The sequence below is a fragment of the Salvelinus fontinalis genome, chromosome 6, assembly GCF_029448725.1.
Source record: "Salvelinus fontinalis isolate EN_2023a chromosome 6, ASM2944872v1, whole genome shotgun sequence".
In the NCBI taxonomy this organism is placed as follows: domain Eukaryota; kingdom Metazoa; phylum Chordata; class Actinopteri; order Salmoniformes; family Salmonidae; genus Salvelinus; species Salvelinus fontinalis.
Window position 1 is genome coordinate 5,894,486 of NC_074670.1, and position 26,217 is coordinate 5,920,702.

Below are 26,217 nucleotides of genomic sequence, written 5' to 3' on the forward strand. Positions count from 1 at the left end.
GAAGATCTAGGTGCTGCTGTAGGCCCTCCTTGGTTGGTGACAGAAGCACCAGATCATCAGCAAACAGTAGACATTTGACTTCGGATTCTAGTAGGGTGAGACCGGGTGCTGCAGACTGTTCTAGTGCCCGCGCCAATTCGTTGATATATATGTTGAAGAGGGTGGGGCTTAAGCTGCATCCCTGTCTCACCCCACGACCCTGTGTGAAGAAATGTGTGTGTTTTTTGCCAATTTTAACCGCACACTTGTTGTTTGTGTACATGGATTTTATAATGTCGTATGTTTTACCCCCAACACCACTTTCCATCAATTTGTATAGCAGACCCTCATGCCAAATTGAGTCGAAGGCTTTTTTGAAATCAACAAAGCATGAGAAGACTTTGCCTTTGTTTTGGTTTGTTTGGTTGTCAATTAGGGTGTGTAGGGTGAATACATGGTCTGTTGTACGGTAATTTGGTAAAAAGCCAATTTGACATTTGCTCAGTACATTGTTTTCATTGAGGAAATGTACGAGTCTGCTGTTAATGATAATGCAGAGTATTTTCCCAAGGTTACTGTTGACGCATATTCCACGGTAGTTATTGGGGTCAAATTTGTCTCCACTTTTGTGGATTGGGGTGATCAGTCCTTGGTTCCAAATATTGGGGAAGATGCCAGAGCTAAGGACGATGTTAAAGAGTTTTAGTATAGCCAATTGGAATTTGTTGTCTGTATATTTGATCATTTCATTAAGGATACCATCAACACCACAGGCCTTTTTGGGTTGGAGGGTTTTTATTTTGTCCTGTAACTCATTCAAGGTAATTGGAGAATCCAGTGGGTTCTGGTAGTCTTTAATAGTTGATTCTAGGATTTGTATTTGATCATGTATATGTTTTTGCTCTTTATTCTTTGTTATAGAGCCAAAAAGATTGGAGAAGTGGTTTACCCATACATCTCCATTTTGGATAGATAATTCTTCGTGTTGTTGTTTGTTTAGTGTTTTCCAATTTTCCCAGAATTGGTTAGAGTCTATGGAGTCTTCAATTACATTGAGCTGATTTCTGACGTGCTGTTCCTTCTTTTTCCGTAGTGTATTTCTGTATTGTTTTAGTGATTCACCATAGTGAAGGCGTAGACTCAGGTTTTCCGGGTCTCTATGTTTTTGGTTGGACAGGTTTCTCAATTTATTTCTTAGATTTTTGCATTCTTTATCAAACCATTTGTCATTGTTGTTCATTTTCTTCGGTTTTCTATTTGAGATTTTTAGATTTGATAGGGAAGCTGAGAGGTCAAATATACTGTTAAGATTTTCTACTGCCAAGTTTACACCTTCACTATTGCAGTGGAACATTTTACCCAGGAAGTTGTCTAAAAGGGATTGAATTTGCTGTTGCCTAATTGTTTTTTGGTAGGTTTCCAAACTGCATTCCTTCCATCTATAGCATTTCTTAATGTTACTCAGTTCCTTTGGCTTTGATGCCTCATGATTGAGTATTGCTCTGTTCAAGTAGACTGTGATTTTGCTGTGGTCTGATAGGGGTGTCAGTGGGCTGACTGTGAACGCTCTGAGAGACTCTGGGTTGAGGTCAGTGATAAAGTAGTCTACAGTGCTACTGCCAAGAGATGAGCTATAGGTGAACCTACCATAGGAGTCCCCTCGAAGCCTACCATTGACTATGTACATACCCAGCGTGCGACAGAGCTGCAGGAGTTGTGACCCGTTTTTGTTGGTTATGTTGTCATAGTTGTGCCTAGGGGGGCATATGGGGGAGGGAATGCTGTCACCTGCAGGCAGGTGTTTGTCCCCCTGTGTGCTGAGGGTGTCAGGTTCTTGTCCAGTTCTGGCATTTAGGTCGCCACAGACTAATACATGTCCCTGGGCCTGGAAATGATTGATTTCCCCCTCCAGGATGGAGAAGCTGTCTTTATTAAAGTATGGGGATTCTAGTGGGGGGATATAGGTAGCACACAGGAGGACATTTTTCTCTGTTAAGATAATTTCCTTTTGAATTTCTAGCCAAATGTAAAATGTTCCTGTTTTGATTAATTTAATGGAGTGAGTTAGGTCTGCTCTATACCAAATTAGCATTCCCCCTGAGTCCCTTCCCTGTTTCACACCTGGTAGTTTGGTGGATGGGACTACCAGCTCTCTGTAACCTAGAGGGCAACCAGTGGGTCCGTCTCCGCTATACCATGTTTCTTGCAGGATGACAATGTCTGCATTACCGATTTCTTTGGTGAAGTCCGTGTTCCTGCTCTTTAGGCCAAAGGCAGATGACCTCAGGCCTTGGATATTCCAGGATGATATAGTGAAGGCTTTTTGTTCCATAAAGTGTCCAATGTTGTTGGCCGTGTGGTTTGGCCTCAGGCCAGTAAGTGTGAGCAGAGCCTGCTGAGCATCTGGTACATGCCGTTGGCTTGGGCGAGTGTAAGAGTGGGGGTTGGGCCTGTTTGCCCGCTCACTACCTGGGCGTATGTGTGACTTCCATGTTGATGCTCTCTTTGCGGGGGTGGGGTGCATGTGGTGGGCAGGAGTGGCATAGGTCTGATCTGAGGGGGCCTAAATGGGGTGTGGGCATGGTTGATGTGGGGGGGTGTTGATTGGTTGGGGTGGGGGTGTGGATGTGTCTGGGGGTGCTGTGGTCTGGATGTAAGTCCTCTTGGCGTGGGTCCTCTATGTGTAGGTCCACGGGGGGGTCCTGCAGGTCTTGGAGGGTGTCTCGCTGGTCTGGGTGGGGTGTCTATTGATCTGTTGCTCCTGTGTGAAGTGTTGGGGCTGCGTTTGAGAGCGATGTCCTTTAGAGTCCGGACAAAGGTGGGCACTGCTGCCTTATAGAGGTGGACCTGGTCATAGAGGCTGTTCAAGTCCAGGGTGGAGTGGTGGGCCAGGAAAACATTTGGTTTTGAGGCACAGTCACGGGAAATGCTTGCGTTTACCCGCTGTATTGTAGCAGGGTGGAAGTCTTTTCGTGGTAGCAGGGTGGAGATAACCACTTGTGCATTGGGGAAAGTAGAAGAAGCTTTTTCAATCACTCCCTTCAGTGCTGTGGCCACCCTTTCCTGCTTTGCTCTCAGGTCGTTTGTGCCTGTGTGTATTATTATGTGGCTAGGTGAGCCTAGTTTGTCCTCAGACAGAAGGTCTAGGGCGCGCTGGGTGTTTGGACACCAGAGTTTAGACACACTGTGTTTGGGAAAAAGTTTTTTTTCTTCTATATATTTCCCATTTGAGTCCATAAGGAGAACAATCTGTGTCTTGTGTTTGTTCTCAGTGGGTGTGGGGGGGTTGTCAGGAGGGCTATCAGGGTGGCTGACAGGGGGGGTGCTCAGGGGGGGTGAGAGCTGCTGGGCTTGGGTTTTTTCTTTTGTCTGTTCTGCTGTGATGTTGACTCTATGGTCAGGGTCTGGTGTGGACTGTTCTGCTGTGGTGTCGAGACTTTTGTCCGGTGCTGAGGTGGGCTGTTCTGCTGGCGTCTCTGTGGGGATGGCCACATCCCTAGTGGGTTGTTCTCTGTCACATGCCATCCCCCTCAACCTCTCCTCCAGCAGTCTGATCCTCTCCTCCATCCCCCTCTCCCTCTCCTCCAGCAGTCTGATCCTCTCCTCTAGTGCTTTGTTCTGCTCCTGCTTCTGCTCTTTCTCCTGTTGAAGTTGTCTCACCACTGTCCAGAGTGCAGATATGTCTCTCTCCACCTCCAGCTCTCCTGGTCTGGTTAAGGGGTTGTTGTGCTGGACTGTTGTCTGGGTCTGTGCTGACTGGAGTGTAATCACCTGCTGTTCCAGCTCCACCTGCCTTACCTCCAGCTGGGTGAATTTATCCTTCATTTCAATGAGGGAGAAGTACTCTGTACTGGGAGGTTGACTGTCTGCTGAGGGTTGCTCGTCTGTGGGGTTATATGATGAAGAGGTCTGGTCTGACCCGCTTGGGGTGGGGGTATCTTTATCAAGGGAGAGCTTCTCCTGCTGGGCTAATTCTTTGATTAGGTGAAAGTCCAGCTGAAACTGTTTGGGGTTGCCCTGTACCAATACTGTTCCAGACTTATATAGATTTATGTTAGCTGACTCAGAGTCCTCGTTGTCAAGTATCCTGAGTTTCCACCCCTCGTTAACCCCCCCTCTCTTAACAGAGGGGTAGTGTGCTAATATAGCACTGTGCCATGCCAGGGGATGGTTTGTGTGGAAGATAAGGTTGCTGATGTTCCCATTTTTGTAATAGTCAGCAAAAAGTGTCTCTTGATTTTCCATAAGGAGCTTCATTTTGTGCTCTTTTCTTGCCTTATCATTCTTTACACTCACAGGGTACTGTATTTTAATTACCTCTGAACAGCAGGAGGGAGCTTCTAAGGCCTCTCCATTTGGTTGGGGTAGACTATTCGACTCTCCTGCCATTGTTGGGCTAATGGTCTTTGACATCTCTCACTTGACACGTCAGTGCTAGTTGAAGCTGTATCAAGTCAGTTACAGTTGAATACAGTTGAAGCTGTATCTCTCTCAGTTCCACAAAAAATCCAAGTTTAACTAACTCTAAATCTATCTTTTTTAAAGAAAATGCTGAAAAATGCAGGAGCTCATCTGATCATCTGATCATGACCTCTCTCTCTCTCTCTCTCCTTGTTAGCTAGCTAGCTTCTTTCAGGAGAGTCCCTAGCAACTGCCTAGCAACAGGTAAACAACTTAGCTAGCTAAGAAAATTGTATAATTTTACTTTTTTCGAAGGCCTTTCTTCTTTGTTTGCTGCTTGTTTGGTCTCCTAATCAGTCTTGCAGTTTTCTTTTGCTTTTTTTCGATATACTTTCCTCTAAAAACCATGTAAAATTCAATATTTTTAGGAGCTCATCTTTTCAGCTGTTGCTGCTTAATTTGGAACTCCGGAACTCCGCAATTCAATTCAACTCTCTATCTCTCTCTCTCTCTCTCTCTCTCTGTCTCTATCTCTCTCTCTCTCTCTTTCTCTCTCTCTCTCTCTTCTCTCTCTCTCATCTCTCTCTCTCTCTCTCTCTCTCTCTCTCTCTCTCTCTCTCTCTCTCTCTCTCTCTCTCTCTCTCTCTCTCTCTCTCTCTCTCTCTCTCTCTCTCTCTCTCTGTCTCTATCTCTCTCTCTCTCCTCTCTCTCTCTGTCTCTGTCTCTATCTCTCTCACTCTCTCCATCCCTCCTCTCTCGTCGTCTCTCTCCTCTCTCTCTCTCTCTCGTCTCTCTCCTCTCTCTGTCTGTCTCTCTCTCTCTCTCTCTCCTCTCTCCTCCTCTCTCTCTCTCTCTCTCCTCTCTCCTCTCCTCTCTACTCTCTCTCTCTCTCTCTCTCTCTCTCTCTCTCTCTCTCTCTCTCTCTCTCTCTCTCTCTCTTGCTCTCTCTTGCAATTCAATTCAACTCTCTCACTCTCTGTCTCTCTCCAGCTCTGGGACAGATCATGCTGTATGTGGATGGAATGAACGGCCTCATAAGTCACAACGAAACCGTCCAATGGCTTTACACACTCGTTGGATCCAAGGTACAGTACGAAGTTTCCTGCAAAGGAAATATCATTGTACTTTTGCATTTGACCATATAACAACTGTAAAACATGCATCCATCCTCTGATGGCCAGGTCAATCTATTTTCTCCCCCAATCCTTCTCTCTCTGTCCCCTCTGTCCTTCTCTCTCTCTCTCTCTATCTTTCTCTGTCTTTCTCTGTCTTCTTTCTCCTTCTCTCACTCTCTCTGTCCTCTCTGTCTCTCTCTGTCCCCTCTCTCCTTCTCTCTCTCTCTCTCTCTCTCTCTCTCTCTCTCTGTCTCTCTCTGTCTCCTCTCTCCTTCTCTCACTCTCTCTGTCCTCTCTGTCTCTCTCTGTCCCCTCTCTCCTTCTCTCTCTCTCTCTCTCTCTCTCTCTCTCTCTCTCTCTCTCTCTCTCTCTCTCTCTCTGTTCCCTCTCTCCTTCTCTCACTCTCTCTGTCCTCTCTTTCTCTCTCGCCCACTCTTTCTCTGTCCTTTCTATCTCTGTCTTTCTCTCTCTCTCCCTCTTTCTCCTCTGGGCGAGAGTGTCTCTGCATTTCCTGTTCTAACCGATTCTTCTCTCCTCTGCTCCTTCTTCCTGGCCAAGTGTAACACACAGCATGGTTTTGATCATGTCCCGGTCAGGCACTCACTTTATTACACACAGATCTTCACCACCCTTCCTTTCTTTCTCTGTTTCTCTGTCTTTCTTTCTCTTTTCTGTCTTTCCATTCTGGCTGTACCACGGCATTATTCACCCCTACAAGTACAACCCTCGGCATTATTCACCCCTACAAGTACAACCCCTGTTCCCTTATTTCCTACACATCTTCTATCAGGCCATTATCTCAACCACTCAGGGCTGTCAGAGCAGGAAAACCTCTTATCGGGCACTATGTAATGACACATTTAAACCCTATCAGTGGTTAACATGCATGCTGTACCCCGTTAGTCACTGAAGCCAAGGCTGTTATGGCGCCTATACAGTTATAACATGCAGAATGAGATTGGTATGGTGCATAAAACCTGTTTCTGCTCTGCTGTGTGTGTGTGTGTGTGTGTGTGTGTGTGTGTGTGTGTGTGTGTGTGTGTGTGTGTGTGTGTGTGTGTGTGTGTGTGTGTGTGTGTGTGTGTGTGTGTGTGTGTGTGTGTGTGTGTGTGTGTGTGTGTGTGTGTGTGTGTGTGTGTGTGTGTGTGTGTGTGTGTGTGTGTGTGTGTGTGTGTGTGTGTGTGTGTGTGTGTGTGTGTAGTTCCGTCTGGTAGTGAAGACAGCTCTGAAACTGTTACTGGTGTTTGTGGAGTACACTGAACCCAACACTGCCCTGCTCATCCATGCTGTCAACACCGTGGACACCAAGAGAGGTAGGAGAGACCAGACCACTACCCTACACACACACACACACCACACACACCACACACACCACACACACACACACACACACCACACACATTGTAGACACCACGGGAGGTAAGTGTGTGTGTTTATTGAAAAAGACTGTAACGCTCTCCTCTGGTGGGGTTCAGTTACCTGCCTCTGTAAAAGCCCCACATTGTGTCCTCTCCAGTAGTGGAGGGAGGTGTGTGTGTCTCAACTCTGTCTAAGCCCATCACTCCTGTGGCTGTGTAAGGAGAGAGAACCTGATACCAGGAGCTCTGGGTAAGACTGAGACGGTCCATGACCCCACTGTCTGACTGCAGCGCTGCCTCACACACACACACACACACACACACACACACACACACACACACACACACACACACACACACACACACACACACACACACACACACACACACACACACACACACACACACACACACACACACACGGATACTACTACCCTGGAAACTGTTCAGGACACTTGAGCTGCCTCCAACTAGTCCAACTGTACATGATCTACTCCTGATATCATTTCCTGATATCATTACTGTTTCAGCTTCTATTAGTCTAATATTACATGATCTACTCCTGATATCATTACTGTTTCAGCTTCTATTAGTCTAATATTACATGATCTACTCCTGATATCATTACTGTTTCAGCTTCTATTAGTCTAATATTACATGATCTACTCCTGATATCATTACTGTTTCAGCTTCTATTAGTCTAATATTACATGATCTACTCCTGATATCATTACTGTTTCAGCTTCTATTAGTCTAATATTACATGATCTACTCCTGATATCATTACTGTTTCAGCTTCTATTAGTCTAATATTACATGATCTACTCCTGATATCATTACTGTTTCAGCTTCTATTAGTCTAATATTACATGATCTACTCCTGATATCATTACTGTTTCAGCTTCTATTAGTCTAATATTTCATGATCTACTCCTGATATCATTACTGTTTCAGCTTCTATTAGTCTAATATTACATGATCTACTCCTGATATCATTACTGTTTTAACTTCTATTAGTCTAATATTATATGATCTACTCCTGATATCATTACTGTTTCAGCTTCTATTAGTCTAATATTACATGATCTACTCCTGATATCATTACTGTTTCAGCTTCTATTAGTCTAATATTACATGATCTACTCCTGATATCATTACTGTTTCAGCTTCTATTAGTCTAATATTACATGATCTACTCCTGATATCATTACTGTTTCAGCTTCTATTAGTCTAATATTACATGATCTACTCCTGATATCATTACTGTTTCAGCTTCTATTAGTCTAATATTACATGATCTACTCCTGATATCATTACTGTTTCAGCTTCTATTAGTCTAATATTTCATGATCTACTCCTGATATCATTACAGTTTCAGCTTCTATTAGTCTAATATTACATGATCTACTCCTGATATCATTACTGTTTCAGCTTCTATTAGTCTAATATTTCATGATCTACTCCTGATATCATTCCTGTTTCAGCTTCTATTAGTCTAATATTACATGATCTACTCCTGATATCATTCCTGTTTCAGCTTCTATTAGTCTAATATTACATGATCTACTCCTGATATCATTACTGTTTCAGCTTCTATTAGTCTAATATTACATGATCTACTCCTGATATCATTACTGTTTCAGCTTCTATTAGTCTAATATTACATGATCTACTCCTGATATCATTACTGTTTCAGCTTCTATTAGTCTAATATTACATGATCTACTCCTGATATCATTACTGTTTCAGCTTCTATTAGTCTGATATTACATGATCTACTCCTGATATCATTACTGTTTCAGCTTCTATTAGTCTAATATTACATGATCTACTCCTGATATCATTACTGTTTCAGCTTCTATTAGTCTAATATTACATGATCTACTCCTGATATCATTACTGTTTCAGCTTCTATTAGTCTAATATTACATGATCTACTCCTGATATCATTACTGTTTCAGCTTCTATTAGTCTAATATTACATGATCTACTCCTGATATCATTACTGTTTCAGCTTCTATTAGTCTAATATTACATGATCTACTCCTGATATCATTACTGTTTCAGCTTCTATTAGTCTAATATTACATGATCTACTCCTGATAACATTACTGTTTCAGCTTCTATTAGTCTAATATTACATGATCTACTCCTGATATCATTACTGTTTCAGCTTCTATTAGTCTAATATTACATGATCTACTCCTGATATCATTCCTGTTTCAGCTTCTATTAGTCTAATATTACATGATCTACTCCTGATATCATTACTGTTTCAGCTTCTATTAGTCTAATATTACATGATCTACTCCTGATATCATTACTGTTTCAGCTTCTATTAGTCTAATATTACATGATCTACTCCTGATATCATTACTGTTTCAGCTTCTATTAGTCTAATATTACATGATCTACTCCTGATATCATTACTGTTTCAGCTTCTATTAGTCTAATATTACATGATCTACTCCTGATATCATCACTGTTTTAACTTCTATTAGTCTAATATTACATGATCTACTCCTGATATCATTACTGTTTCAGCTTCTATTAGTCTAATATTACATGATCTACTCCTGATATCATTACTGTTTCAGCTTCTATTAGTCTAAAATTACATGATCTACTCCTGATATCATTACTGTTTCAGCTTCTATTAGTCTAATATTACATGATCTACTCCTGATATCATTACTGTTTCAGCTTCTATTAGTCTAATATTTCATGATCTACTCCTGATATCATTACTGTTTCAGCTTCTATTAGTCTAATATTACATGATCTACTCCTGATATCATTACTGTTTCAACTTCTATTAGTCTAATATTACATGATCTACTCCTGATATCATTCCTGTTTCAACTTCTATTAGTCTAATATTACATGATCTGCTCCTGATATCATTACTGTTTCAGCTTCTATTAGTCTAATATTTCATGATCTACTCCTGAGATCATTACTGTTTCAGCTTCTATTAGTCTAATATTACATGATCTACTCCTGATATCATTACTGTTTCAGCTTCTATTAGTCTAATATTACATGATCTACTCCTGATATCATTACTGTTTCAGCTTCTATTAGTCTAATATTACATGATCTACTCCTGATATCATTACTGTTTCAGCTTCTATTAGTCTAATATTACATGATCTACTCCTGATATCATTACTGTTTCAGCTTCTATTAGTCTAATATTACATGATCTACTCCTGATATCATTACAGTTTCAGCTTCTATTAGTCTAATATTACATAATCTACTCCTGATATCATTACTGTTTCAACTTCTATTAGTCTAATATTTCATGATCTACTCCTGATATCATTACAGTTTCAGCTTCTATTAGTCTAATATTACATAATCTACTCCTGATATCATTACTGTTTCAGCTTCTATTAGTCTAATATTACATGATCTACTCCTGATATCATTACAGTTTCAGCTTCTATTAGTCTAATATTACATAATCTACTCCTGATATCATTACTGTTTCAACTTCTATTAGTCTAATATTTCATGATCTACTCCTGATATCATTACTGTTTCAACGTCTATTAGTCTAATTTTACATGATCTTCTCCTGATATCATAACTGTTTCAGCTTCTATTAGTCTAATATTACATGATCTACTCCTGATATCATTACTGTTTCAACTTCTATTAGTCTAATATTTCATGATCTACTCCTGATATCATTACTGTTTCAGCTTCTATTAGTCTAATATTATATGATCTACTCCTGATATCATTACTGTTTCAACTTCTATTAGTCTAATTTTACATGATCTACTCCTGATATCATTACAGTTTCAGCTTCTATTAGTCTAATATTACATAATCTACTCCTGATATCATTACTGTTTCAACTTCTATTAGTCTAATATTTCATGATCTACTCCTGATATCATTACAGTTTCAGCTTCTATTAGTCTAATATTACATAATCTACTCCTGATATCATTACTGTTTCAGCTTCTATTAGTCTAATATTACATGATCTACTCCTGATATCATTACAGTTTCAGCTTCTATTAGTCTAATATTACATAATCTACTCCTGATATCATTACTGTTTCAACTTCTATTAGTCTAATATTTCATGATCTACTCCTGATATCATTACTGTTTCAACGTCTATTAGTCTAATTTTACATGATCTTCTCCTGATATCATAACTGTTTCAGCTTCTATTAGTCTAATATTACATGATCTACTCCTGATATCATTACTGTTTCAACTTCTATTAGTCTAATATTTCATGATCTACTCCTGATATCATTACTGTTTCAGCTTCTATTAGTCTAATATTATATGATCTACTCCTGATATCATTACTGTTTCAACTTCTATTAGTCTAATTTTACATGATCTACTCCTGATATCATTACTGTTTCAGCTTCTATTAGTCTGATATTACATTATCTACTCCTGATATCATTACTGTTTCAGCTTCTATTAGTCTAATATTACATGATCTACTCCTGATATCATTACTGTTTCAGCTTCTATTAGTCTTATATTTCATGATCTACTCCTGATATCCATATCGTTTTGTTTAAAGTGTATTTTCTCTATATACTGTATATGGTTAATTTGAATTCAGAGCATAGGTGGATTGTGGTACCTTTGGACCGACTGTGTGGTGCATGCTTTGTGGTGCAGGCTGTAAGCTGTGGTCCAATGCCATGGAGATTCTGGAGGAGAAGGATGGGGTGGACACAGAGCTGCTGGTGTATGCCATGACCCTCATCAACAAGGTCGGTCTCTCTCTCTCTTCATTCCTCTCTCTCTCTTCATCTCTTTTTCTCTCTCTCTCAATTTTTTTTTCTCTCTCTACATTTCACTCGCATCTCTTTGTCTTTTATTTCTTTCTCTCTTTCTACATCTCTCTCTTTACAACTCTCTCTCTCTTTCTTTCTCTCCCTCCCAAATTATGACATTTGTGTGTGTGTTTCAGACTCTAGCGGGCCTGCCTGACCAGGACTCATTCTATGACGTGGTGGACTGTTTGGAGGAGCAGGGCATGGAGGCCATGTCTCAGAGACACCGAAGCAGGAAGGGAACAGACCTGGACCTCATGGAGCAGTTTAACATTTACGAGGTACCTCCACCTCCTCGGCTTAGTGGAATTCACTTCCTGGCTTAGCCTCTTAACTAGTTTGTTGTTGAAACACTACCAGAGCGCTATAGGTACAAATCTTGGTCAAATATACAAATAAATACTTGACAAGCTTGATTTAGTTTGTCCTCAATGGGACCAATGAAATAGTCCTAAAGTGTTGACCCATGTCTGCTAGGGACCTCATGTCCCCTGCTAGTCTAACTGTTCCCTGTTGTGCCTCCAGACTGCTCTGCGCCACGAGGACGGGGACGACGAGAGCCAGCCGCCTACCGTGGGTCGGAAGAACCGGCGGCGTGCCAGCGTGGGGGGCACCAACGACCGGCGAGGCCTGGAGAGGAGACGCAGCCGGAGACACTCCCTCCAGAATGGGAGAGGCCTCACCTCGGCCCCCGCTTCTCCCAGCAGCCCTCACTCTCACGGGGGACACAACGGTAGCTTTCTGCCCTTCGGAGGTCAGGGCATCGACGACGTTAGCGAAAGGTGAGTTGGAGCGGAGGAGAGTGGGTGATGGGGGGGGAAAACAGGAGAAGGGCGGGGGAGAGGTAGAAAGTGTGAATGGGTTAAAGGGAGAAGCATATCCCTGCTTCTGTTATTAACTAAAACTTGCCAATATGATCTTAAATGGTCAGCTGAAATGGTTCGGTTTATTTTTACTTCACTACCCATAGAAATCAACTGTGAGGAACGGGAAAACACACAGATGATTCTGGATACATGATACAGTTCAGAACAGGAAAGGGTTTGACTGCCAGTGTAGTATTACGTTACAGTCTTGTACAGATGTGTGTGTTCCAACCAGAGCCAATATGAATGAAGAATGTCATTATATAGTTATAAAAGAGAGACAGGGCATGGGCTGCTGTTTCAAAGTGATGTTTAGATTCATCTTCAGACTGTCAACAACATTTTGTGACCTCGTGGAGCTGCTGAAGGAAATAGGAAGCTTCTGTAAACAGTGATAGGCGTTATTAGGAATTATTAGGAGTTATTATTAATTATTAGGAGTTATTATTGGTTATTAGGAGTTATTATTAGTTATTACTGTGCTCGTGTCCCAAATGGCACCCTATTACCTATGTAGTGCACTACTTTTGGCAGTAAAGGTACCATTTGGGATGCATCCCTGTATGTGTCTGTCACAAGTCATGTTTCCCTTTGAGGGAATGTTTGTTGAATTTCAACCAACACTGCAATAGTTTTACTTCAATAATGTTAATGTGTACACAGCCACTAGGAATTCACACTTAACTAAAGCAAAATAATAATGCGTTTATTTTTTGTGTGATACAATTTGACTACCGGTCTGGTATGCCCAATACAGTAACAGAAATGGTCTTTGTCTTTGCCTAAAGAAATGATTATTTGTGAACTCTCTGTCCCAGTGTTATAAACTCACTGGACAAGAACAGGGCTAGAATTGTTCTTAACTGATCATTTCTTACTGATAATAAGTATAGTACATCTAATATGATAAGAAGTTCTCTGTTAACCACCACAGGTACGTTACATTTAAACATGTTGGCCATTCGGCAGACACTCTTCTCCAGAGTGACTTACAGTCAGTGCATTCAACTAAGTTAAATAAGGCAACCACATATCACAGTCATTACAAACCTTACTCATAACCTTCCTATGTTTCAAGATGAAGGACCAATGATGTAAAACTGTACTACAGCGCCTTCATAAAGTATTCCTTCCCCTTGACTTATTACACATTTTGTTGTGTTTCAGCCTGAATTCAAACGTCATTACATTTTTTTTCTCTCTCACCCATCTCCACACAGTACCCCATAATGACCAAGTGAAAACATGTTTTTAGAAATGTTTGCAAATCTATTGAAATTGAAATACTGCAATATCTCATTTAGATAAGTATTCACATACTTTGTAGAAGCACCTTTGGCAGTGATTTCAGCTGTGAGTCTTTCTGGGTAAGTCTCTAAGAGCTTCCACACATGGATTGTGTAACATTTAACCATTATTCTTTTCAAAATTCTTCAAGCTCTGTCAAATTGGTTGTTAATTATTGCTAGACAACAGTTTTCAGGTCTTGCCATAGATTTTCAAACAGATTTGTAAGTCTAAACTGTAACTGGGCCACTCAGGAACATTCACTGTCTTCTTGTTAAGCAACTCGTGTAGATTTGGCCTTGTGCTTTAGGTTATTGTCCTTCTGAAAAGTGAATTCATCTCCCAGTGTCTGGTGATAAGCAGACTGAACTAAGTTTTCCTCTAGGATTTAGCTCCATTCCATTTATTTTTTTATCCTGAAAAATGATTATAAGCATACCCATAACATGATGCAACCACCACTATGCTTAAAAATATGGAGAGTGGTACAATGTGTTGTATTAGATTTGCCCCAAACATAAAACTTTGTATTCAGGACAAAAAGGGAATTGCTTTGTGACATTTTTTGCAGTATTACTTTAGTGCCTTGTTGCAAAAAGGATGCATGTTTTGGAATATTTTTTATTCTGTACAGGCTTCCTTTTCACTCTGTCAATTAGGTTAGTATTGTGGAGTAACTACAATGTTGTTGATCCATCCTCATTTTCCTCCTATCACAGCCATTAAACTCTGTAACTGTTTTAAAGTCACCATTGGCCTCATACTTTGTAGTGACTGGGTGTATTGATACACCACCCAAAGTGTAATTAATATTCACCATGCTCAAAGGGATATTCAATGTCTGCTTTTTTATTTTGACCTATCTACCAATAGGTGCGAGGCATTGGAAAACCTCCCTGGTCTTTGTAGGTTCTTCAAATTTAAAAAAATGCACTACTTAGGGACCTTCCAGATAATTGTATGTGTGGGGTACAGAGATGAGGTAGTCATTCAAAAAATCATGTTAAACACTATTATTGCACACAGAGCAATGTATTATGTGACTTGTTCAGCACATGTTTACTCCTGAACTTATTTCAGCTTGCCATAACAAAGGGATTGAATACTTATTGACTCAAGACATTTCAGCTTTTCATTTTTAATCAATTTGTTAAAAAAATATATATTCAGGCTGTAGCACAACAAAATGTGGAAAAAGTCAAGGGGTCATTTCTGAAGGCACAGTGTGATGGCTACCTTTCACCCTGCCACACACAGCATCATACTGTCCACCATTAGTAATGACAGTTATTTTTAACTAGCATTTCTGGTAGCATTTCTGTTAGCGCTCCAGTTCAGTTCTGCAGATAGTTCAATTGAACCCAGAGGGCTATATGATACTGACTCCCATCAGTCCAGTCCACCACACACAGGAAATTCAGACCGCCTTTGAAGATCAGTGTTTTCCATATCGGTAATGAAACACAGGCGGGCGGGTCAGAGGAAACTTGGCAGCACAATGGGACTAGAAGGACTCTCGTATGCATATGATGTATGCGACAATCCTTTATCAATTAAAACCCTCCAGATATGACCACACAGTCACAGCCTAGTCAATGGTTGTGTCCCAAGTGGCACCATTCTCCTACATTGTGCACTACTTTTGACCAAAGCCCATATGGCTCTGGTCAAAAGTAGTGCACTATATAGGGAATAGGGTGCCGTTTGGGATGTACACTATGATCATTGATCAACCTCTGGTCCGGGGACCGTTACTGGTCCCTAAGATGTTACTGGCTGGTCCAGAGCTGCTGGTGTATGCCAGATGGTTAGCTGACATTGATTTAGTCAGTTCTCATGCTGTTTTTTAACGTTATCAAGCACTGTATGTAATGAATGAAATGAGGACATACTAACTAAAAGCTTTGAACCTCTTTGAACTATACTGCCTTGTGTACACATTTTTAGGTCCCTTGTCAGTTTTGACAGGGCGTGCTGTGTGTACTGCATTCTGTCTGTCAGTTCTTTGTCTCTTTATCTGGACAGTTTTCTACTGTATTTTGTTCATGTTGTCTGTTGCAATTTCTCCTCCTTTTCCTCTTTCTACTCTTTCCCGTCTATTTTCTCCCTCCCCTCCCCTCCATCCATCCCTCCACCCCTCCTTTTCAGAGAGGAGGAAGAGGATGAGGAGGAAGAGGAGGATGAGGATGAGGAAGATGATGAGAGTCATGATATCACAGAGACCACTAGAAAGGGCTTCCACAGGTATTTCAGGAAAACAGGTTTTCCCCCAAATAGAACCTCTTCTTCCATATCTTTCTTTCAGTCTTGTCCTCCATCCATCTCTCCCTTACTGGACGATATATAGTGGTGTTAGCAGTGTATGGGTGTGTTAGAACTACAAAAAAAGCATATCTGTTATTGTAAACGTGTAATGTATTCCCCTTGGATATACCCCACCCCCTTTGTCCTCCCCTATGCTCTGTTACTCTGTTGTTATAGCACGGTGCCCGTGCAGGCAGTAGAGGACTCCTCTAGCTTGTGTTCTCCTTTTCACTGTATGGTCAACCTCATCCCTGACGCCTCAGCCGCCTCAGCGAGAGAGAGAGAGTGTGGCCATGGCCAGCCCTATGGCCCCTGTGTCCACTCCCCCTAGAAACACTGGCTCTAACCCCCAGGATGTCTCTCCCAGTCCCAGATCTACCTCCCTGGTCATAGCTCTGGGCTGGGGGAGACTGCCAGGCACTGCCCACCCTCTGGGCCAACAGCACAGCACCTCTGTACCCTCCTCTTCCTCCTTCTCCTGCTCCTCCTCCCCCTCGAGGGGACGTAGTCAGTCCTACCTCCAACCGCCCAAGCCCAAGCCCCTCCCCCACCCCCTCCCACTCCCCCCTGACGTGGACCTGAGCCAGGTGTCTGCCTCTGCTGGGGCCGAGGAGTGTGTTGAGAGGGGCGTGGCCAGACAACAGCGCTACAGGTAGAGGTGCAGCAGCAACAGGAGCTATACAGTTCACTTCTTCACCTCTGGCATTACATTCACTATGAAGGAATACCTCCCCAACTCTTAAATATACACTGTCATCCCTCAACACTGGTGTCTGTGTCTTCATGTCTGCCTGGCTTGCTCCCTCACAATCCATTTGGCTGAGAAGCTGCTGTACTGAATGTCTTTTGGACAGGGGTATAGACAGTGTTAATGTCTACCGTGTCAGACAGATTCTGTGTTGTCGAGTCATATTTGCTTTACGGCACTTGTAGATGGTCTCCCTCATGCATGTTATGTATACTTTAGCTTGTGTCCAGTTGAACACATCTTTAGCTTGCCTCGCCATTCCTTTGACCTTTAAAGGCCCAGTGCAGTAAAACATTTGCTTTTCCTGTGTTGTATATATATTTCCACACTATGAGGTTGGAATAATACTGTGAAATTGTGAAAATACCCTTTTAGTGTAAGAACTGATTGGAAAGACAGCCTTAAATCTCCTCCTGTTATGATGGGATGATTTGGCCTGTCTGCTGACATCACCAGGCGGTAAATGAGTTTCAGAAATGAAACACCACATCTACATTTAACCATTCGTTAGAAAAAATGACAATGCATAGTCTTGGCATTAGGGCTCTGCTCCTTCAGGCTAGCTCACTGCCAGAGCCAAGCGTCATATGAAGATGATCAAATAAGTGCAGGCAGTGAGCACGACATGCTGTATCAAATCCCCAGAAGGAAGAAACACAGAACCCACAGGTGGAGGCTGGGGTGCTGGTGGGATATCAGAATCAGCAAGCATAGCGAGTAACAGCTAGTTACAGCAACAACGACAGCAAGAGACACCAGTGCATGCATTCACGTGCCATCCAGCATCCAGGAAGCATGTGTACAACTGGTCAACTTAAATAGACTGAATGGAAGTAGAGTGTGAATCCAATTGGTGCAATATCTGCTGATGCGATCAGCTGATGTCACCACACTGGGGTTTCCCTTCTGAACCGGCTCCACTTTATTAATAGACCAATAAGAAAGAGATTTACAAACCTCTCTGCCAATAACAGCTAGTTTTCAGTTTCCCCCTCCGTACTCAAACCACTCCCAGATAGTCCTAGCTAAATTCTTGCTTGAGAAATTGCTCTTTCCTAAGAAGCTATTTTTGTTTATTTTTGACCATTTGAACTGAAAAAAAAATCACTGAGGTACTATAAAAACGTCTGCATTGGGCCTTTTAAAGATAGTTTAACACCAGGTGCCCAGTAGGCTGCTACATTTTCCTGTCCGCTGTGTTTTATTTGATGTTGCTTCTATCATCCATCCCGGATGGCACGCATACACAGAAAAAAAAGAAAGAGAAGAATTTGAACAAAGACGTATCATTTCCTTGACTGAGTCAGCTGCTAGATGTGCAACTCCAGTTGAGAACACTACGTTTTCCTGACATTTACTGCTCATCTGTCTTTCATTGTGGCGTTGCACCACAGTTAAACCCAGACATGCCTAGAAAATAAAATTCAAGAATGAAAACGCACCATAACTCACGTTTGAGTGTCTCTTAGATGTCTGTGTAATGTTGTGTGGAGCTGCAGCAATAGAGATAGGATGGAAAGTAGTGGGGCCATATTGTGACCAGGCCAGAAGTGCCTCAGTGTGTAGGCCTACAGTAGAGCACCCCCTACCTCCTATCCCATATCATCCTAGTCTTAATGACCCACCAGGAAGTACAGGTCTTTTAACTGTGGGCTTTATGGGAATTTTAAAATGGTTTGATTGTTTTTAAAGAGTATGTAGAGTCTGTGTTGGTGGGGGAGGGGCAGAAATATTCTCTTGCTTCTTGGAATCACCATGTATCTTGCTACTATCCGTTCAGTCAATCGTTCTCCAGACTTCCGTTTTCTTTGTGTTTAACCCTTGCATGCTTCTTTCCTTCATTACAATTTGTACTTGACTGTCCCTCTCCTCTCTCTCTCCTCACTGTTTCCCTTCAGCAGCCAAACAGCTGTATTGTATACATCTAGAGCACCCGTTAGTGCTGGAAGGTAAGACTTAGCCTCCAGGTTAACACTAGTCTTATAGTCTTATAGGTAAGACTTAGCCGCTAGGTTAACACTAGTCTTATAGGTAAGACTTATCCTCCAGGTTAACACTAGTCTTATAGTCTTATAGGTAAGACTTAGCCTCCAGGTTAACACTAGTCTTATAGTCTTATAGGTAACACTTAGCCGCTAGGTTAACACTAGTCTTATAGGTAAGACTTAGCCTCCAGGTTAATACTAGTCTTATAGTCTTATAGGTAAGACTTAGCCTCCATGTTAACACTAGTCGTATAGTCTTATAGGTAAGACTTAGCCTCCTGTTTAACACTAGTCTTATAGGTAAGACTTAGCCTCCAGGTTAACACTAGTCTTATAGGTAAGTCTTAGCCTCCAGGTTAATACTAGTCTTATAGTCTTAAAGGTAAGACTTAGGCTCTAGGTTAACACTAGTCTTATAGTCTTATAGGTAAGACTTAGCCTCCAGGTTAACACTAGTCTTATAGTCTTATAGGTAAGACTTAGCCTCCAGGTTAACACTAGTCTTATAGTCTTGTAGTTAAGACTTAGCCTCCAGGTTGACACTAGTCTTATAGTCTTATAGGTAAGACTTAGCCTCCAGGTTAACACTAGTCTTATAGTCTTATAGGTAAGACTTAGCCTCCAGGTTAACACTAGTCTTATAGGTAAGACTTAGCCTCCAGGTTAATACTAGTCTTATAGGTAAGTCTTAGCCTCCAGGTTAACACTAGTCTTATAGTCTTATAGGTAAGTCTTAGCCTCCAGGTTAACACTAGTCTTATAGTCTTATAGGTAAGACTTAGGCTCTAGGATAGTACTAGTCTTATAGTCTTATAGGTAAGACTTGGGCTCTAGGATAATACTAGTCGTATAGTCTTATAGGTAACACTTAGCCTCCAGGTTAACACTAGTGTTATAGTCTTATAGGTAACAGTTAGCCTCCAGGTTAACACTAGTCTTATAGTCTTATAGGTAAGACTTAGCCTCCAGGTTAACACTAGTCTTATAGTCTTATTGGTAAGACTTGGCCTCTGCTATCTTAGGGCATCTATTTAGATACTGTACACGCATGGGGGGTTGAGGGGAATTCGGTTCCCTTTAGTGAAACAAATTTCTACATGAAACTAATTTCTACATCTCTAAATGCTATTTTTAGCTGAATTCCTAGTGATTTGACAGTGGTGACCTGGACACCCTGGAGATTTAAATGATGCGTCAGTCCTTTCCAACTGTATCAAACACACCATGACATGGCAGTGAACCCTGCTGCTGCATGCTGAGCACCTCTTGGAATGCAGCGCTGCTTGCTTCACTATCTCATTCAACAGAGCCATTAAGAAGCACCTTAAAAAGCAGCAGGGTTGTTTAGGGGTCAGCTCTGCTCTTGAGTCATTTCCTCCCTTAAGTTGAATCCCACTCAAGTTCCGCTGCTCTTGGCTGTGTGCTTGTCTTGGGTGTCTGGCGACTGCCTTTCAGAACCTCCACAGGCAGAGGAAGTGTCCCAATCTCTTATATTTCATGTTTAAAAATATATATTTTACCAGGCAAGTCAGTTAACAACAAATTCTTATTTACAATGACAGCCAACCAGGGAACAGTGGGTTAAACTGCCTTGTTCAGGGGTAGAACGACAGATTTTTACCTTGTCAGCGCGGGGATTCGATCCAGCAACCTCCCGGTTACTGGCCCAACACTCTAACCACTAGGCTACCTGCCGCCCCTTATATAGTGCAATACCTTTGACCAGAGCCCGTAGGGCACTATATTGGGAATAGGGTGCCATTTGTGCTGCCCAGAGAGAGTGGAATAAGCCTGATGCCTCCTGGCTGCTGATGCCAGCTGCACAGAGAGAGTGGAATAAGCCTGATGCCTCCTGGCTGCTGATGCCAGCTGCCCAGAGAGTGGAATAAGCCTGATGCCTCCTGGCTGCTGATGCCAGCTGCCAAGAGAGTGGAATAAGCCTGATGCCTCCTGGCTGCCGATGCCAGCTGCCAAGAGAGTGGAATAAGCCTGATGCCTCCTGGCTGCCGTAGCCAGCTGCCAAGAGAGTGGAATAAGCCTGATGCCTCCTGGCTGCCGATGCCAGCTGCCCAGAGAGAGTGGAATAAGCCTGATGCCTCCTGGCTGCTGATGCCAGCTGCCCAGAGAGTGGAATAAGCCTGATGCCTCCTGGCTGCTGATGCCAGCTGCCCAGAGAGAGTGGAATAAGCCTGATGCCTCCTGGCTGCTGATGCCAGCTGCCCAGAGAGAGTGGAATAAGCCTGATGCCTCCTGGCTGCTGATGCCAGCTGCCCAGAGAGAGTGGAATAAGCCTGATGCCTCCTGGCTGCCGTAGCCAGCTGCCAAGAGAGTGGAATAAGCCTGATGCCTCCTGGCTGCCGATGCCAGCTGCCCAGAGAGAGTGGAATAAGCCTGATGCCTCCTGGCTGCTGATGCCAGCTGCCCAGAGAGTGGAATAAGCCTGATGCCTCCTGGCTGCTGATGCCAGCTGCCCAGAGAGAGTGGAATAAGCCTGATGCCTCCTGGCTGCTGATGCCAGCTGCCCAGAGAGAGTGGAATAAGCCTGATGCCTCCTGGCTGCTGATGCCAGCTGCCCAGAGAGAGTGGAATAAGCCTGATGACTCCTGGCTGCTGATGCCAGCTGCCCAGAGAGAGTGGAATAAGCCTGATGCCTCCTGGCTGCTGATGCCAGCTGCCCAGAGAGAGTGGAATAAGCCTGATGACTCCTGGCTGCTGATGCCAGCTGCCCAGAGAGAGTGGAATAAGCCTGATGCCTCCTGGCTGCTGATGCCAGCTGCCCAGAGAGAGTGGAATAAGCCTGATGCCTCCTGGCTGCTGATGCCAGCTGCCCAGAGAGAGTGGAATAAGCCTGATGCCTCCTGGTTGCTGATGCCAGCTGCCCAGAGAGAGTGGAATAAGCCTGATGCCTCCTGGCTGCTGATGCCAGCTGCCCAGAGAGTGGAATAAGCCTGATGCCTCCTGGCTGCTGATGCCAGCTGCCCAGAGAGAGTGGAATAAGCCTGATGCCTCCTGGCTGCTGATGCCAGCTGCCCAGAGAGAGTGCTAGCAAGGCTGTCCTCATAGAGCAGTGTGAGATGTGTGATGACCGTGGTGATAAACCTATAGAAACCTATACTGTCAGTGTATACCCATGATGCGAATAGGTCTCATGGTCATACACAGAACTACAGTCAGCCTTGGTTAGTCAACACTGTACAACCACAGCTATTTAACATACAGTGGGAAAGGTTAAGTTTAGTTTAGTTTATTAATTCGACCATTTAAAAAAACAAGCACACATAAAACTTGAAAAAGCCATACATGCACATGAATAAAATCATTGAGGATAACGCACAATAAAGTCTGGGACTTATTTCCATTGTGGTCCTCTTGAGACATGGCTAGACAAGACCGAACACAGTATGGCAGTGAAATAATAAAACAAAAACATAAAAGAAGAACATCTATCTCATCATTCCAGTTACATCATAGGAGGTATTCATATGGGCACAGAAGACATCAAACATATTTTTACTTTATTTTTAAAGCTGTCCAGGGAGGACGTTGTTTTTATAGGCACATGTGTCTGGTCTTTTTTGACACCATACTTTGAGTTAGTGAATGTCACACAGTGACCGAATCAGAGCCAAAAGTTGGGCTGAGTCCCAAATGGCACCCTATTCCCTTTATAGTGCGTTACTTTTGACAAGGGCCCATAGGGCTCTGGTTAAAAGTAGTGCACTATATAGGGAATAGGGTGCCATTTGAGACACACCTCCGTAGTGTTGGGAATTATAACCGTGAATAACAATGTTTCCTCCTCCTGTTGTTTCCAGCCGACACATAGGCCACGTCATGGCGCTCCCTGGCAGGTCCCAGGGTGTAGCCAGCGCCAGCGCCCCCACCACCCCTGTAAACCGCTCCCAGGGTGTTGCCAGCGCCCCCACCACCCCTGTACACCGCACCTTTGCCACCTCAGGGGCCCCACAGCTGGACTCCAAGCCTGACAGGTCAGCACTCAATCAATCAATCAATCAATCAATTAAATAAGCCACCTCTGTGTATGAGTTCCAGACCTGGATTGAAACATTATTTATTTTCTTTCAAATAATTTAGGTGCGCTTGTTTTAGCTTGCCCAGTGTAATAGGACCAATGGAAAAGTAATATGGTCTTCCTCTGTTGGGTTACCCAGACCTTCTCTGGGGAGCTTGTTGTCCTCCTCCTACAGACAACACCAGGAGTCTCTGACTGCAGAGAGAGAGAGGAGGAGACAAGAGAGGGAGGAACGACTGCAGAAAATCGAGAGGGAGGAGAGGACCCGCTTCAAGTGAGTCCCAACCTGCATCACATCACACTACTCATAGATGGAACTATCCTTTTGACGTTTACATTGCAGTTCAGTTCCCTCATTAAAAGTCCCAAACCAATTCACCAGAATCAAACACGGAACTACTTTGTCCACAGATTTTTACACTTATCTGTAAGGTTACCGGCTGGAGTGATGTAGTTTTATCTGGGATGAATAAGAGTCTGAGCCTTGTTCCACAATATATCAGACGAGTTGGAGATGTTTAGAGACTGGACATACTTGTCTGTCTGTCTGTTTATTGTGGTCATCAGTCAGGGACATACTGTGGATCTAAGGAGGAGATACATGGTCTGCATCCCAAATGGAGCTCTACTGGGCCATAGGTCTCTGGTCAAAAGTAGGGCACTTATTATGGGATAGGGTGCAATTTGGGGTGCAGCCATGGAAACGTTGGTTCGGCAGAAAACAAAGTCCTGTTGGCCTGCCTTTTACTTGTTTTCTATGGCCATATAAAGAGCTGGATGTCAGACGGAGCGCTGGAAAGCTCCTCTGGTCTGTGTGTCTCCTCTGTCATGTCAGACTATTTCTCTCCCACAGTATCTACATCTATTCACACTGTCTCATTGGTTAACTAAGGATGTCTTTTAAAAAGGTACTATAGAATGTGAATGAAAACAAATATGAATTGATATGCACAATAAGATATAGATCTCACATTCTTTACACATACTGTCTCTCTGTCTCTCTCTCTCTCTCTCTCTCTCTCTCTCTCTCTCTCTCTCTCTCTCTCTCTCTCTCTCTCACACTCACTTACTTGGAACATTATCAGTCGGGATTACATGGACAAGAGGGAAGAGACAAGACAGGCCAGAGAAGAGAGGTATGTTGTCTACTTTCATTTCTAATATACAAATAGACACAGTGCTCTCTAGCAATGTAGATTCTATAATCATTCAGATAGACACAGTGCTTTATATCAATTAAGATTCTAGAATCATTCAGATAGACACAGTGCTTTATATCAATTAAGATTCTAGAATCAGTCAGATAGACACAGTGCTTTATATCAATTAAGATTCTAGAATCATTCAGATAGACACAGTGCTTTATATCAATTAAGATTCTAGAATCATTCAGATAGACACAGTGCTTTATATCAATGGAGATTCTAGAATCATTCAGATAGACACAGTGCTTTATATCAATGGAGATTCTAGAATCATTCAGATAGACACAGTGCTTTATATCAATGGAGATTCTAGAATCATTCAGATAGACACAGTGCTTTATATCAATTAAGATTCTAGAATCAGTCAGATAGACACAGTGCTTTATATCAATTAAGATTCTAGAATCATTCAGATAGACACAGTGCTTTATATCAATTAAGATTCTAGAATCATTCAGATAGACACAGTGCTTTATATCAATTAAGATTCTATAATCAGTCAGATAGACACAGTGCTTTATATCAATTAAGATTCTAGAATCATTCAGATAGACACAGTGCTTTATATCAATTAAGATTCTAGAATCATTCAGATAGACACAGTGCTTTATATAAATGTAGAGTCAAGAATCATTCAGATAGACAGTGTGCTCTATATAAATGTAGATTCTAGAATCATTCAGATAGACACTGTGCTCCATATAAATCTAGATTCTAGAATCATTCAGCTGTAATAAGTACAACAGAAAGACTCTGACATGAGGGAGTAATATGCCTTGAAACCTTTTTGAGGAGAATTGTTAGCAGATGTAGAACAAGTCAGGCTCAGCCTCTGGGCCGAAATATAGGTGTCAGGCCCCCTCTAGACCTGCTGCTGTGCATTAAGACATCTACAACTGAATGGGACGAGGGGTGGAATTGGCTTTAAGTCATGGATACGCTCCAGATAAGGTAGGCTATGTGTAATGTACCACCTTCCAGACGTATGTATGATCAGTGTTATTTAAAACAGGAATCCTAGGTTATGTTTGGTGCCTTTTTTAAATGTATGTCCAGTAAATTGATAGGATTTTCAGTCCCGTACCTCTGACTGAATAGAGTGTGACGTCTAAATCAAGATGAAACACTGTTATCAGACCCATCTGTGGAGAAGTCTAGGTAGTATACTGTAGGTATCTTCAACATTTATGTGTCAATTAAGCACCTGGAGAAATCCGAGAAGCATCACAGAGTCCCAGACATTTGGCCACTGTTTCAGAAAAGGAAGTGTGAGGGAAGTGAATACAGTATATTACTGGTAGGGGGTGGCAGTAGCCTCGAGGTTAGAGAAGCAGGAATCGTCTCCTACCCCCATGAGATAGAGATGATATAACAATAGACCTAAACAGGTGGAGTAACATCCTTTCTGAAGAATATTCTGTGACTTCCTCTTCCAGATATAAGTGCGTTGAGAGGGTCGCAGCAGAGGAGTATGAGAAAGAGAGAGAGCGCGCGAGAGCGCCACCTAGGGGGCGCACAGAGATCACCCTGAGTCTGAGCCCCACCCCCTCCAGTCGCTCCGCCTCCCCCCGCTGTGCCACGCCCTCCTCCAACGCCTCTCCGGAAGAGGCTGGCCCCATTCCATCCCAGACATCCCAGACGCAGGGTAAATAACATTTTCCAAACATTTAACCAATATTAAAGCTCCCATCCCAGACTCAGAGTAACATCACATTCTCCAAACATTTAACAATCATTACCGGTCCAGAGAAGTTTTATGTATTTGTTCCCGGGGTCTGAATTAACACATGGAGGGTGAGTCACTCACACTGGAATTAGAGTCAGCTGGACTAATGATGGCTGCATGTTGTCTGTTGGGCAAAAAAATCAGCAGGACTTGATAAGAAAAGGATTTAATTATTGTTTTTCTGTGTGCTTCAGAATGAGGTGTCTGTAAGTGTATGTTGCTAAATCCCAAATATGTTTTAGGATGGGATGGACATTACTTTAGCTGCCTGTGGGAAAATGCTTTGCATGATGGTTTGAAATGTAGTGAGAGGCTAGCTTTTAGGTCCCAGGCATACCCCAGTGATTTGTATGTGATTGTAGTGTGGTTTTGGCTGTGGTAGCGCCA

General features: G+C 42.6%; 1 protein-coding gene across 1 annotated transcript in view; it reads left to right on the forward strand.

Annotated features, from left to right (window-relative positions):
• The first annotated feature begins 5,375 nt into the window (after window positions 1–5,375).
• The window catches only part of LOC129856889 (FH1/FH2 domain-containing protein 3-like), a 43,646-nt gene continuing 22,804 nt past the window's right edge, over window positions 5,376–26,217 (forward strand). Inside the window, exons 1-11 of the mRNA XM_055924635.1 lie at window positions 5,376–5,465; window positions 6,697–6,808; window positions 11,519–11,613; window positions 11,814–11,957; window positions 12,202–12,458; window positions 15,978–16,073; window positions 18,780–18,830; window positions 22,682–22,855; window positions 23,039–23,173; window positions 23,985–24,035; window positions 25,541–25,749. Of these exons, the coding sequence (XP_055780610.1) occupies window positions 5,385–5,465; window positions 6,697–6,808; window positions 11,519–11,613; window positions 11,814–11,957; window positions 12,202–12,458; window positions 15,978–16,073; window positions 18,780–18,830; window positions 22,682–22,855; window positions 23,039–23,173; window positions 23,985–24,035; window positions 25,541–25,749 (1,405 nt within the window). The 5' untranslated portion in view covers window positions 5,376–5,384. The remainder of the gene's footprint in view (window positions 5,466–6,696; window positions 6,809–11,518; window positions 11,614–11,813; window positions 11,958–12,201; window positions 12,459–15,977; window positions 16,074–18,779; window positions 18,831–22,681; window positions 22,856–23,038; window positions 23,174–23,984; window positions 24,036–25,540; window positions 25,750–26,217) is intronic.